Source organism: Cucurbita moschata, unplaced genomic scaffold, assembly GCF_002738365.1.
Source record: "Cucurbita moschata cultivar Rifu unplaced genomic scaffold, Cmos_1.0 Cmo_Scf00030, whole genome shotgun sequence".
In the NCBI taxonomy this organism is placed as follows: Eukaryota; Viridiplantae; Streptophyta; class Magnoliopsida; order Cucurbitales; family Cucurbitaceae; genus Cucurbita; species Cucurbita moschata.
In genome coordinates this window covers 1795360-1810511 of record NW_019268546.1, presented here as the reverse complement: position 1 = coordinate 1810511, position 15152 = coordinate 1795360, and the positions used below count along the sequence as shown (strand labels likewise).

General features: G+C 34.7%; 2 protein-coding genes across 3 annotated transcripts; both read right to left on the bottom strand.

Annotated features, from left to right (window-relative positions):
• Positions 1-4251: 4251 nt before the first annotated feature.
• On the bottom strand, positions 4252-7343 carry LOC111464186 (GDSL esterase/lipase 5-like). The gene is made up of 5 exons (XM_023108273.1): positions 6991-7343; positions 6793-6914; positions 6448-6675; positions 5707-5962; positions 4252-4571 (listed from the first exon to the last, which is right to left on the bottom strand). Exons 1-5 carry the CDS (start codon positions 7265-7267, stop codon positions 4321-4323), a joined length of 1134 nt encoding a protein of 377 aa, XP_022964041.1. The 5' UTR covers positions 7268-7343; the 3' UTR covers positions 4252-4320.
• Positions 7344-10807: 3464 nt separating this feature from the next.
• LOC111464185 (ethylene-responsive transcription factor RAP2-12-like) lies at positions 10808-13606 on the bottom strand. 2 transcript variants are annotated; one of them, XM_023108271.1, is made up of 3 exons: positions 13186-13605; positions 11334-12272; positions 10808-11200 (listed from the first exon to the last, which is right to left on the bottom strand). In XM_023108271.1, the coding sequence occupies exons 1-2, from the start codon at positions 13460-13462 to the stop codon at positions 11383-11385; spliced, it is 1167 nt and encodes a 388-aa protein (XP_022964039.1). In that variant the 5' UTR covers positions 13463-13605; the 3' UTR covers positions 10808-11200; positions 11334-11382. The 2 variants fall into 2 exon arrangements, with proteins under 2 accessions (XP_022964039.1, XP_022964040.1); XM_023108272.1 differs by lacking the exon at positions 10808-11200 and having other exon boundaries at positions 11330-12272; positions 13186-13606.
• Positions 13607-15152: the final 1546 nt, after the last annotated feature.

The following is a 15152-nucleotide window of genomic DNA, read 5'->3' as shown; positions in this document are numbered from 1 at the left end:
ACAGACAACGTCTACTAGCGGTGGGTTTTAACTGATATACTCACTCCTTTTTCCCTTTCTCTTTTCAGGTACCGGTCGAGATGGGGAGGTGCTCAAAAGTTGCACTGTTACAAAGGAGTGTCAACACCGGGCGTTGGTTAGTTGTATTCTTTTAGAGTTGATTTTGTATGCTTTTGTGTCTCGTGCCATTTTCCTCGTTTGTAAACAACTTGGAATATTTTACGCTCGTGATGTATGTCTTTTAAAACTGCACGAAATTTTACTATATTTTATACATTTTCAACGTTTTGTTTTATTTTGTTTGTGTTTGATTTTGTAATTTTGTCACAGGTCAATTTCTCGAAGTCTCGTAAATTGATTCGTAACAAGGAAGTTGGACGTTTGTCGAACATGAGAAAGGTGGGTATTTATTATAAATGAAAATTGATTTTTTTTTAATTAATTTTAATATTTTTGTATTTTTTAAAATATTAGAAATAAAATTATAAAAATCAGGTGACTGTGGGTGAGCAACTCTTTGATAGGTACAAAGGTGACCCTAACAAAACCCATTAATTTTGAATAATTAAAAATGGTTGTCGAGCAATAATTGGAAAGTTGGGGACTTAAAATTAAATTTTAAAAATTAAAAAATAAAAAATAAATAAAATAAATAAATAAGTCAAAGAAGGCTTTTTGAGTGATTCGAAATTCCAATCTATCTTGACTTGGAAATTCACATGTAAATGTTATAAATTTGGCTTCCCTAAATTGGAAATAAATAAATAAATAAAATTAATTTATTTTTTATTTTATTTTTATTATTTGTATTAAAATAGCCTTTTTAGGTCACAACTTTAGGTGATTCCTCCTCATCATATTCCAAGTGCAAATCCAAGTCACAATTTTTTTAAAAAAATTATTCGAATTTAAAAGATTTCTTTAAATTAAAAAAAAAAAAAAAATTACAAATTTAGTCTTTAATCGTCCAATTTTATATTTAACACGTTAATAAATTTTTACGATTTTTATATTTTTTTTTAATTAAACGAGTTTATTATACTTTGTGTGGGATAAAATTTAAAAAAAAATGTATATATTTTATTTATGGATTTTTTTTTCTATGTAAATATTATAATCCAAAATTATATTAAGTCAACAGTATAAGTATTAGGTGAAGTTTTATAAAAATATGTATAATTTTTAGTTCTTTTTTTATTTATTTGAATATGCATATTAAAAATTTGGAAGTCACCCTCAATTTATGGAAAAAGTGCTTTTGATTTGGATATTTATATATATAAAAAAAATGGTTCAAGCTTGAATTTATTCAATGTTTATTTATTTTTTTAATTCTTAAAATATCCCATATTTTATGTACGAAGTGGTACAAGTTGATGATCCGAGTTGTCCATATTGGTGTATACGACTGTAACGACCCAGATCCACTGCTAGCAGATATTGTCCTTTTTGGGCTTTCCCTTTCAAATTCCCTCAAAGGTTTAAAACGCGTCTGCTAGAGAAAGGTTTTCACACTCTTATAAAAATTTATAAATGGTGATTTGTTCTCCTCCCTAACCAACGTGGGACATCACAATTCACCCCCCTTCGGGGCCCAGCGTCCTCGCTAGCACTTCTTCCTTCCTCTAATGGATGTGGAACAGCCCCAAATCCACCCTCCTTTGGGGCCCAGCGTCCTTATTGGCACACTGCCTCGTGTCTACTCCCCTTCGGGGAACAACGAGAAGGCTGGCACATCATCCAGTATCTGGCTCTGATACCATTTGTAACGACCCAGATCCACCGCTAGCAGATATTGTTCTCTTTGGGATTCCCCTCAAGGTTTTAAAACACGTCTCCTAGGGGAAGGTTTCCACACCCTTATAAAAATTTATAAATGGTGATTTGTTCTCCTCCCCAACCAATGTGGGACATCACAACGACGTATTGGGTTTGATTGGATTGAATCGAATTGGATGGGTTGGTGACCCGAGCAACTCGAATATAGCTCCCAACCCAACCCAATCATCTATTTTTGAGTTGAGCGATGGAATTATTATCTTTATTTATCCACTATATATGTTATATCAATAATTAAAATCTGATGAAACTCAAATATTAAACATTTACAAGTCATAACACATCACTAACATTAGTTACAAAAGTCAAAATGATATTGTACAGTAGAGTAGAGTTGGATTGTAGCTTTATTTTCGAATTACACAGATTGATTCGACCAAAAAAGTGCCAACCCGCGAACCCAACTTAACCCAAAGCGGAAAAAATCTAACCCAACTCCATTCTCGGGTTGCTCGGGTTAAGCTAAATAAAAAAAATAAAAAAATGGGTTACCTAATTAGATGACACACAAACCAATACTTAAAATAGGGGATTTGAGATTGAAAGGGTTGGGGGAAAGTGGGATCTCCCACTTGCAGCTTTTACTTCTTTAAATCATAATTTAAATAAATAAATAAATAAATATATATATATATATAAAAAGATAGAGAGAGTTTTATTTGTTTATTTATTTGAGTGACTTTGAGCCTAAGTTAAAAAAATGGAATATGTACAATTATTTTATGAAATATTCTATTTTATTATATGCTTTCAAAAAAAATATTTGATGCCTTCACTTTGAAGATATACATTATATTGTTATATTCTTCGTTTTAGATTCTTATCTTTTTAGAAAATGACGGAAAAAAATGTTATAGAGCTTGACTCGAAGGTTTAATATAACTAATGGATTGCTTAATGAAATAATAATTTATATGATTAAGAAAGTCTCCGTTGTTGTAATCAAGATAATAGACGTGTAGGTGTGGTCTTATCGTATTTTTGTAGATTACTGTTAGAGGTGTACACGAATTGAGTTGGAAAAATCTTTTAGACTATTACAAATTTTCGGGTTGGTTAAGTTGGTGATCCGAGGAGCTCGATTAGAGTTCACAACTCAATCCAACCCAACCGTCTATTTTCAGAATGAGTTAGGTTGGATTGGATTGTCGGGTTATTCTTTTATTGTTTTTTTACGAGTTACATTGGATCAATAACATTTGTCATAAATATTAAACATTCTTAATTTTTTAAAAGTAAAGTAGGGTTGGACCCTATTTTTTAGTTGGTTGAGTTGACACGACAGGAAAAATGTCAACCTATGAATGAAACTGAATTTTTCGATTTTGAAAAATCCGACCCAACCCAAACTAAAAATGAAAAAAAAAAAAAAAAATCTAATCCAACTCAATCTTTATGGTTTCGGTTGGGTAGTTCGAGCTGGTCGAGTTATTGAGTCATATGAACACCCTTAATTCTTATAAATACATAGTCAAAATTGAACATAGTTCGATGTGCCGTCGATCAAAAGGTTTGAAGCTTGTATCTCGTATCAATCTGAGCACGGTTTAGAGGATAAGGACTCCCACCGACAAAATTAAACAATGAATTTTACTTTTATTTAAAAAAAAAATCATAAAAATATTGTAGATAATGAAAAAAGGAATGGGAGTTAGATGTTGATGAACGTGAGAGAGGACAAGTTGAATGTGATTCACACGTGATTGTAATTGAAGAGGAAACAGAAAACTCAGTAGAGAATCAACATTAATCAGTTTATTAAAAAATAAAATAGATCCCTTCATTCTGACAATAATTTTAAAAAGGAAATAATAATAATAATAATAATAATAATAATAATAATAATAATAATAATAATAATATGGAATCATTGTGATCCATCAATTACAAGAAACTAATAAAGCAAGCCCAACCCAAATGCATGGTTACAAATTAATAAGTGAATTAAAAAAAAAACATAAATTTGTGTATATATATATATAAACACAATTATATAATCTAAGTAAATTAATATAATTATACTTAGGAAAAAAAAATTAATTTTCACTATGATTTAAAATCTCAAAATTGCAAATATTTTTCATGATCTAATAACACAATATATATATTTTTGGCCTCTAAATTATGAATTTTTTCATGATAATATCCCTAAATTATTAAAAAAAAAAAATCTATAATTTAAAAAATATATATTCATAAATACATTTGTTTCAATAATATTCATAAATCATAATTCATAAATTAAAAAAAAAAAATCCTAACTATTAGGTTTGACCGGTAGAGTTGAAACATTGACTTTATATGATATCTATAATTGATGTTTTATCTATTGAACTATATTCGGATGGTAAATTTCAGATACCAATGTTTATAAAACGAAACTAATTAAACGTTTAATTTAAGACAAGCAAATAACGGTGTAATATCCCACGTGTGAGGGTATATTTGGAAACTTTATTTAGTGATAGGTACACATGGAGTTCAAGCTTGTGATGATCCACATTGAAAGAATTGTTTGAGGTTGGAAGGGTTAATGAATTGGGCATCTCCATACCATATCAGCTTTGCAAACTGCTCATAAGCTCTTTCATTGGGATGGTAAGAGTCGAAGAACAGATATTCATTGGGATTTTCGCATAACTCAAATTCTGTTTGTCCTCTCATTCCTCCACAGCTATATATTCCCCTCAACTCTCCACTTCCACAGCATGCTGTTCTTCCATCCTTCAAACCTTCATCCAAACACATCACAACGTCATCGTTAGTAGATATGGTTCTCTTTAGACTTTTCTTTCGGATTTACGTTCAACATTTTAAAAACGTGTTTGCTAGGAAGATGCTTCGTTCCTCTCTCCAACCGATGTGAGATCTCACAATCCCACCCTTTGGGAGCCCAGCGTCTTTGCTGATATACCGTCAAATGTCTGGCTCTGATACCATTTGTATAAGCACAAACCCACTTGGGCTTTTCTTTCGGGCTTCACTTCAAGATTTTTAAAACACGTCTTCTAGGGAAAGGTTTACATACCCTTAAAAAGAATGCTTCGTTCCAAGATTTTTAAAACGCGTTTGCTAGGGAGAAGTTTACGCCCCTTTATAAATAATGCTTCATACCTCTCTCCAACCGATATGGGATCTCACAATCCACCCTCTTTCGGTGCCCAGCGTTCTCGCTGACACATCGTCCAATGTCTGGCTCTGATACCATTTGTAACAGCACAAACCCACTTGAGCTTTCCTTTCAGGCTTCACCTCAAGATTTTTAAAACGCGTCTTATAGAGAGAGAGGTTTACACACCCTTAGAAAGTGCTTCATTCCAAAAAAATTTAAACTCGTATGCTGAGGAGAAGTTTACACATAAAAGAATGCTTCATTTCACAATCCACTCCTCTTAGGAGCCCAACAAGCACTGGCATAGAGTCTAATATCTGGCTTTGATACAATTTGTAACCACACAAACCCACCGTTAGCATATATTGTCTGCTTTAGCCATTATGTATTGTCGTCGGCCTCACGGTTTTAAAACGCGTCTACTAGAGAGAGATTTCCACACTCGAATGTTTCGTTCCTTTCTCCAACCATCCAACCAAGGTAGGAACTCACAGACCCTAATTTAATCTTCAATAATTCATAACTCAAAATCTTTAATCTTTACCCATAAAGATAGTACCTAGGTTAGATCTAGAGTAAGATTATAATTGTTTTTTTAGACAATCTTTACCCATAACTTAAACACTGACTCAAAAGATTCTAAATCCATATATTAGATCTAGAGTAAGATTATAATTGTTTTTTAGAGACAAATCTTAATAGAGAAAATTTAAGAAACATGGAAAGATTAATGGAAGAGGAAAAGAGTTGGTTACCATATTTTGAAGGGTTGTCGATTCTGTTTTGAAGCATATTGTAGGTATCAGCGAGGGTGTATTTGAATCCTTGGAGATCGTGGGCAAGCTTCTGAAGAGCAGCAGGAAGCAGTTTGTTGTGAAGCCTCGCAAGCGCTGAAGCTTCATCCCAACAGCTTCCATGGCCGCCCACTTTCATCAATCTCGTGTGCGGCATACAACCTAATGGAGGCACCGCCAGAAATGCAAATTTCCTTCCTCCTTTCTTGTATATTTCCTATCTCATCAAACAATTACATTACTGAAATCAAACCATTTCCAGAAACCTTCTGAAGTAATTTCAGATTCAAATCGGTAAGGTTCTGAAAATTTCAATTTGGTGTTTATGATTTAATTTGACAATTTTTTCTTTCTACGATTTGGTTAAATTTCAGGACTAGTTTTCTATTGTGTTCTACTCCATCGGAAGATCAACTAGTTTTTTTTTTTTTTTTTTTTTTTAATCATTTGGCTCTAGTTTCAATGTCAACTAGTCATTAAAAGTTGAATCGATATTGTAAGAAAACTAACCCAAATTCTAAGAACAAAAAGCTAAACATCAATAGTTGATCATACAATTCCTATGGAACATAGTTTGACAGGATAAGTTTGGATTAAATTGAAACAAATGAAATCATCTTAAATTTAATTAGCAATAAGAACGGAATTGAAACTTGAGATTAGATGGAATTGAGGAGGGAAAATAATCAGATTCGAACTTACTTGGAGGACGGATGTTACGTTCCCGATCACCATGTTCACGTACTCGATTTCAGTGTACTTTTCAAGAACAGGAGAACCTTCAAAAGCGACGATGTAATCGTTTCCTCCGATACTGAACATATAAACAGAGTCCGAGAGCAAGCTACTGGCTCTGGCATCACCGAGCTTCTTCCTCAACGACCTCTCCACCTTCTTGAAATACCTAAGTTGAGTTTCAATGTTTATAGCCTGAAATTCAAATCGATGCAGTCAATTTCCGGAAAATGCATTCAAATCGGCAGAGAAAAAGAAAAACGCGAAGAGGAAAGTCGATGCGGTTTGATCGATCGACTGATTGATTCGTACGAATCCTTGGTGAGTTTCGACTAAAGCGCCGCCTCCACCGGATGCAAAATTGACGCCATGGATGTAGAGATTGTTGTGAGGATCTAAATACGCTGGAATCAGAGGCAGATTGGCGTACTCCGCTGAAAGAAAAGAATCCTGTAAGAACGAAAACGAAACGAGTCAGAGTTTTAGTTCAGTTTCTGTTTTGAGATTTACCGATGAAGTCTGGTATGAGACGGCCATCGGAGAATCTTCCGGTCGGAGAGTTGAAGAAAGTTTCGCCGTAGGGCGTGAAATTGGCACGGAAATCCTCGGTAGTGTTGATGAAGTTGTTGTTTCCAGGATCGAGAAAGGAATCGCCGAAGACGAAGAAGGCGACGCCATTGTTCGATGAAGGAACGTCGTCGATTTGAGATCCATGTGAGGTGAAGAGAATTGTGAAGAAGATTTTGAAAAAGAAATGGACGTTTGAAATCTTCATCTCTTCAGACATTAATCAACGGAGAGGTATTATTCTTTTCGTGTTCTTGTAACGATATAATAGAACAGAGTGAACTCGAACATTATTATGATATTCTAATTGAATTTAAAATAAAATAATTGTTTTTAAAAAAATAATTTTTATATTTTTATATTCTAATGAAGAATATTATTGACTCATTTTATGGATTATAGTGGAAAATTATTAGTTGAAGAAGTCATTGCAATCAGGTTGATTGTTTTGTACTATATGAGAAAATAATAATAATAATATTTTGTTTTCTTTTTTTTTTTGTACGTAATGATTTAAACGATCATAAATTTAAAATTTTATGTTCGTATTCATAGACAAATCTACTCGAGTTCATATGATTTAGATTTAGTTAGATGTGGTTTTAATTTATTTATTTACTGTTTATTTACCTATATGTGACAATTTTGTTGGATAATTCACCGTGGTAAAATGGAATGAGAAGTAAATTGTCACGAAACGAATCTTTTAGGTTTTGAAAATCGAACCGAAACTAAAAAGACGTATGCGAAAACAAATAAGATAAAAAATAATTGAAAAACAATCAAGACGATGTTGTACAAAATTTTACAAATGGGAAAAATTATAAAACAAAATATAAAAGAATCCAAAATGTAAAAATGGATTGACGTGAACGCACCCCTTTGTGACAGTGTAGCTCCCGAGCACCTCCCCCCACTTTGACTAGTACCTGAATAAGAAAGGGGGAAGGAGTGAGTATAAAAATATAAACAACCAACCTGTAGGGTCATTGCTTCCTTTTTCTTAATAGAAAAGGGGAAAGGGGAAAGGTGAAAGGGGAAATGAGTGAGTATAAAAAATATACTCAGTAAACAATCAATCGATAGGCTCTCATTACTTCCTTCTCTTAATAGGTTCCCACAACTTTCCTTTGGTCTATAAGAAGTTTGGGCTTAACCGTTACAGTGCTCTAAGCTATTGTGTAGGTCTCGAAGCTCTAATTGATTCTTCATTGATCGTCTATTTATGTAGTCCCTAGCCCCTCTTCGGGACTGGTTTACGGCGTCACGACGTTGGCCTTGACTCGTTCCTACACTCAATAGAAGTGTTCATACTAAACCACCTACCCACATAGTCCCTGATCTCTTCCAAGATTGGTTTACGAAGTCGCGACGTCGGCCTTAACTCATTCCTACACTCAACAGGGGCTTTCATCCTGACACTTACTTGTGTAGTCCTAAGTCTAACTAGGACTGGTTTATACGTTCGCCTGCTTCTACGCTCAATAGGGGTCCATATCTTGAACTAACTACTCATGTAATCCTTAGTTCTTCTCAGGAACCGGTTTAATGGGATCAAAGCATCAACCCTAACTCGACTCTACACTCAATAGTAACTAAACTAATTTTGTGATTCTGTAAGCTACTTAAAATCATATTAAGACACCGTGGAGGTTTATTAGGTTCTTAGAGCGTCCAAACGGTTTAAACTCCATTTCTCAATTCAAGGACATTCTAGGTTAGCCCTTGGCATAACCAATCCCTCGGTGCACATAGGTCTAACCTCTAGTTCTACATGTTAACCGCACTAGTTATAACGCCTTAATCTTAACTAAATTCTTGATGCATACTCTACTACAAAAAATGTATCTATCGACCGTCTTTAACACGTAGAGTGTCTACTAGGAAAATTTTCAATAGTATACATTTTTTATATTGACATTTAACATCTATTTTATTATAAATTAATGATTCAAAAATTAATATGAGTTAATTAATAAAATTTCAGAATATGTAATTGTCATAAAAACCATTGCATCAAATCAAAATGTTATTGATTTATGATGAAATAGATGTGAATATATATATATAGTAGGATAAGATTATAACATTTAAATTTTAATCAGAGAATATACAAATTTTGTATAAAGTTGATTTAAAAGGCTACCGATTATGCACTAAGAAGAATCTGAAGGGTGCTTTGAGATGAATGAATGAATAAGAAGTTTTAACAAACAAGAAAAAGACTCATTCTATGATTACTTTGAACCCTTGTGAAAAACAAACCCAAATGCAGCCATGATTATAATCAACCATAAAAGGCTAATCATTTCAAATAAAATTAAATATAAATATAGTTTTTTTTTAATTCATATAATGGGATGAACATCTGAATCTTGAAATAGTAATTGGGCCTCAAGGTCTTACTCATTTAAATATTCATTTCAAAATTTTGAATTTGAATCCATAGGATGCGTGATGCCAATCGAGTTAGGTTTTCTTATGGCAATCCTTCGGGCATAGATGGAGGAGAAGCGATGGGAGGGACAATAGGACAATCAACAGGAGACCTAGAAGGAGTAAGACTGTAGCTTGGAAAAGCTAGAATTTGAATCCATAGGATGTGTGATGCCAATCAAGTTAGGTTTTATTATGGCAATCCTTCGGGCATAGATGGAGGAGGAGAAGCGATGGGTGGGACAATAGGACAATCAGCAGGAGACCCAGGAGTAGGACTGGAGCTCGGAGGAGCTGCGGTAGACGAACTAGTCGTCGGAGATGGAGAAAGTGATGGAGATTTCGGAGTGGGGGTGAGGGTGACAATTTAGTTGGAATTAGAGGGGAAACGACCGGAGAAGGCATCGACGTGGTTAGCGTCGGAGGTAGAGGCTGTTTGGTATGTATAAAGGTTGTTCATTCAACTGTTAATCTTACTATGTCTACAATCTTGGAGTTGGACCACCTACAACCTCCAGCTTCTCCCCTCTTTAAAATAAGGAAAAAATCATTGAAGAGAACTACCATACTTGTAAATTTTTTCTAAAAAAGTTGCTATATCTACAAATGGCAAACACCAATTTGGTAACATTACAATAAGAACCATATTTCAAAAGAGAAATAATGAAAGCAACTCAATCACGCAAGATAAGAATATTAAAGTTGATAAAAAAAGAAAAGCAGTGATTTTGGTATTTTGACAAAAAAGAGCAACTTCTTGTTCATTTTGAATCTCAAAACGGATAAGGACAGATCAAAAACAACTTTTGAAGTATTTAGAGAATTTCGGATGAGATGTCATTGTCCTATCATCTCTGAAGGAAACATTTCTTTTAAAATCTAAACCCTGAAAATAAAAACTATGGCATTTTACAGAAAAAGCAAACTAATAAAATATTCAAAGTGGAAAAGGGTCGAATCAAATCACATGCAACAATGAACAAACAGCTTAGAGAATAGGAAGAAGTACCTCTTACAGAAGAAAGCACGTGAGTGGGAGAGTAGGGCCAAGCCAAACGATGGGATGGGATGCTCAAGGAACGGCACATCACTGGCTTTGTTGAGTTTTGAACTTAACCATAGCCACTGATTGTCCACTGCCTTTCCTCTGAATTCCCCATGCCCTTCTCCACAAATCTTACAGGCTTTTCAAGCTGCAACTCATTTATAAAGAAGAAAAAAAAAAAAATACTCGCAATTACTGACACAGATGAAACAATGAAAATGATCTAAAACTCTAGCTATGGCTGGCTTCCTTTGGGTCAGAGAAGTTTCATTCAGAAACTTATGCACCAAACAGACATTTTTATTGCACATTTCCTTAGTACAAAACAAAAATAGAACCTTTTCGGTTTCGGTTTATGAATATTATGGAATATGGAAGAGATATGGACGTAAGGGAATGGGCACAACCATCCATCATTCATACAAACACAAAAGGTAGAATTGAGATTCAACAAGTTTTCAACATCCATAGCATAGTTTATCAGTACAAGCATATATTAGTTTTGAGTTTCCCATAGTGTGGTCTCGAAACATGAAAAGGAGCCTACCAAGTAGTCACTATGTGCCCTCACATTGAACATACACACCAATGGCCATGTTCGTTAGGTCATTGCTTATGCAGGCAGATCTCTTTCTCTCGTCCATTCCCATGACAGATGGTAGACAAATGTTCCTGCAATGAGTTTTAATGTGAGACATTTCAAGTTTTAACAAGCAAAATAAAGGAGATTCATCCTGAAGGAGTATGCAGTTTTATAAAAAAATCAGGAAGACTTGGAAGAAACTGATAAAGATGTCGAACTCACTAATATGTAGCTTTTATTTACATAACCTAGCAAGGTGGACAAGAATTGCTTAGAAGACACTGCCGATCATTGCTGTAAGATCGTCAGAAGTCCAAAGGTCGACTGAGTTTTCGCCATCCTGGTTCCCCGTCTCTCCAGCCAGGAAGGCATCCATGGATGTATCCCAGCCACCATCAAGATATGGCATCTGGAAATTTTTCATCTCAGACTCAAAAGAAGACAGCTCCTCAGATAGGGTCTTTTCAGAACCTTGAGGTACCATATTCTCTGAGCTATACTTGACTTTTTTCCTTGGAGAAGCAGACTCCACAAAGTAAGATTCTTGATTTTCCATGGCAGCTGAAAGAGTAGACGAGATTTCAGGAGTTTTTGCACCCTGCTCTCCCCATCCAAAGTCAGAGTAATCAAAGGAGTTGCTCCCTTGATCTGAATAGAAGTACATGGGGGAAACATCAGAAGAAGGTGGGCTGGTTTTTATTGCAACGTCTCCATTGGCATGGAATGAGTTCATGTTGACGAGTTGATTTGCAAGTGGTTTTTCCTCCAGGAATCCCATGGTTCTATAGTATTCTTCATCAGAGCTATTCACAGAATCATTGTTCTGGATTAGATTTGGTTGGGTCCTTGTCAAGCTAGTTTTGGCAAGTGGACCTTGATGGTTTGTTTTTCCTGAACGCGTTCCACTAGTTTGTGGAGCTTCATTGGGGAAATTGACCTTAGCTTTCTTTCCTCGAATTCGTCGTGCTTCAGCATCATATGCTCGAGCAGCTTCTTCAGCAGTATTAAAGGTTCCAAGCCACACACGGACTCCTTTCTGGGGGTCACGAATTTCTGCTGCCCATTTACCCCATGGTCGCTGTCGGATTCCCCTGTACTGATTCTTTCGCTTTCTTTTTGCAGATTTTTCAGCTTGTCCAGAGAATTCTACAGATTTTGAGGCTGCAGAGTATATAAATCTTATTAAAACAGTGAGGAAGAAAGAATACACATATCAGGAGGAGAGAAAAACATACTAACAAAATTGAATCAATTCCTATAACGACGAAATAAAAGAATTTAAGGGATCTAGAAACTACAAACGACAGATATGTTGAAAATGTTTGGAAAAGTTTACCGATGATTCACGTTTTTCAAAACACTCAATAGCTACAGTAAGATGAATAATTGGAAGGACCACCAAAAAAGAAAGAAAGATAGAAAGAAAGAATAAAGCGAGAGTCCAAGAATTAGGTTTCAAGCATTTTATGAATGACCAACCAATTAGATGAATACCACTAAGCAACGACTTGTCTAGCAATTACGTTAGCCGATCCAGAAATATTGACAACTCAAACGAATTTTCATTTATATAGAAAATTAAATGCATAAAAAATTTCGAAAAGCAGTGAACATTATATAATAAGTTCAATTATGTGTTAATTTCATCAATATGTGTTCAATTGGAAGGGAGAAGCTTGATTGCAATCAAATAAAAATGATAATCCACAGCTATTGGCTGGATCTGGTGCCCCGTCCTTATTTTTTTTCTTTTTAAATCAATAAAATGATCTCAGTTTGTTCCTCAAAAGAATTCGTTTCTGCACTTTGAGACCGAATGATCAGAAAGTGAAATTTCCTCACATAAGACCATATTATCCTAAACATCCACCAAAATCCAGACGGCCAAAACAGATCTACCTCAAACCAGCAGAATGTTGAAACAGAAAGTGAACAACCGAAGGCCATGCATCAAAAACCACTATTTATTCAACAGAAATCAGATAAACGATCAACTTCAAAAAAAACAGTAAGGCTCAAAACCAATACCAGAAGACAAAGCGTAAAAACAAACGAATTAGAGAAAGAAAGTTACCACGAGCAGAAGGAACGGAAGGATTTCTACCAGCAGAGAATGCAAAGGGTTTGACATCGACGAGCTCTCCATCGTCCAATTCCAAATCTGATTCGTCCTTGAAGTGCTGGAAATCGGCCTCGAAATCATCGTCAATATCAACAATACTGGACTTAACCGGCTTCGACAACTGATTTCCAAAGCCAGGTTTATTCAAATTGGGCCAAAGGTGTTCACCGGTGACTCGCCGTGAGCGAGTCGTCGGAATGAAACCGGAAATTAAAGCACCTCCACACATTATTTAAGAAGGAAAAGAGTTGAACTGAAAAGATTTTGACAGAGAAAAAGAGTGGGAAAATTGATGGTTTACCGAAATCTGAGAGAAAAATTTGAAGAACTTTGAAATGAAATGGAATATTGGTTGTCGGGAAGTGAATTAATTTTAGGGTTTTAATCAAAGCTTAGGTTTCTTGGTAAGAAAGTCGGAAGAGTTGGCACATTACTCGTGGGGCCCATCTACTGCAAAATCCCCATTTTACCCCTCACCTTTATGTCGTCATATACTTTACGTAGTCGACTCCACGACAAAATAGCATTTTCATTTTTATTTTTATTTTTATTTTTATTTTTCCAAATATGAAATTATTTAACTTCTTTCTTATTTTAGAGAAAAATACATTTTTACTCCAATTTTAATTTTGACTCGTCCATAAACTCCGCAGTTTCTATTTCAGTTATTAATTTTTTTTAAAAAATAAATATTTTAATCTCTTATTTAATATTACCCATAAATTCTATAATTAATTATTATATTAATTTACATGATTAATAAATGGCCAGATCACTATATTATATAATATACACGAAAATAATAATACTTATTATAATTTATTTAATAATAATTTAAATTTCCAATTCCAATTACTTTAATTAATTTGACCCTTTGATAAATTAAAATTAGTCATAATTAATACTTAAAAATAAAAATATATAATTACTTTAAAAATATATATAATTGATGAGGTGGTCAAATTTCTTAATTCTCTATCAAATAAAAAACAAAAGATTAAATACTAAAAATATATGTGAGGGTAAAATGGGTATTTCACATAATGTTTTTCTCTCAGTTTGAAACATTTGCATGTGGTACACTTCATGGGTTGTGGGATTCAAAGGAGCAGCCTAACTTTCATTTACTTATTCAAATTAAATTGTAATTTTCTTTTTTACTTTGAAAAATAAAATATATTATTCTTCATGTTGCTCAATAAACACATTTTTTTAATCATTTTAATCATTTTTTTTAGACTGTGATGTCTCACGTTGGTTGAGAGGAGAACAAAACACCATTTACAAGGGAGTGGAAACCTTCACATAGCATACGCGATTTAAAGCCTTGAGAGGAAACCGAAAGAAAAAGCTTAAAGAGGACAATATCTGCTAACGGTGGATCTGGGTTCTTACAAATGGTATTAGAGCCAGACACCGGACGATGTGTTAGCCTTCTCGCTGTTCCGCGAAGGGGGTAGACATGAGGCGGTGTGCTAGTAAGGACGTTGGGCCCCAAAGGGGTGGATATGGTGGGGGTCGCACATCGAATTGGAGAAATGAACGAGTGCCAGTGAGGACGCTGGGCCCTGAAGGGGGTGGATTGTGATGTCCCACATTGGTTGGGGAGGAGAAAAAAACACCCGAGGACGCTGGACCCTGAAGAGGGTGGATTGTGATGTCCCGCATTAGTTGGGGAGGAGAACAAAACACCCGAGGATGCTGGGTCTTGAAGGGAGGTGGATGATGATGTTTCACATTGGTTGGGGAGGAGAACAAAACACCATTTACAAGGGAGTGGAAACCTTCACATAGCATACGCGATTTAAAGCCTTGAGAGGAAACCAAAAGAAAAAACTTAAAGAAGACAATATCTGCTAGCGGTGGATCTGGGTTATTACAAATGGTATTAGAGCCAGACACCGGACGATGTGTTAGCC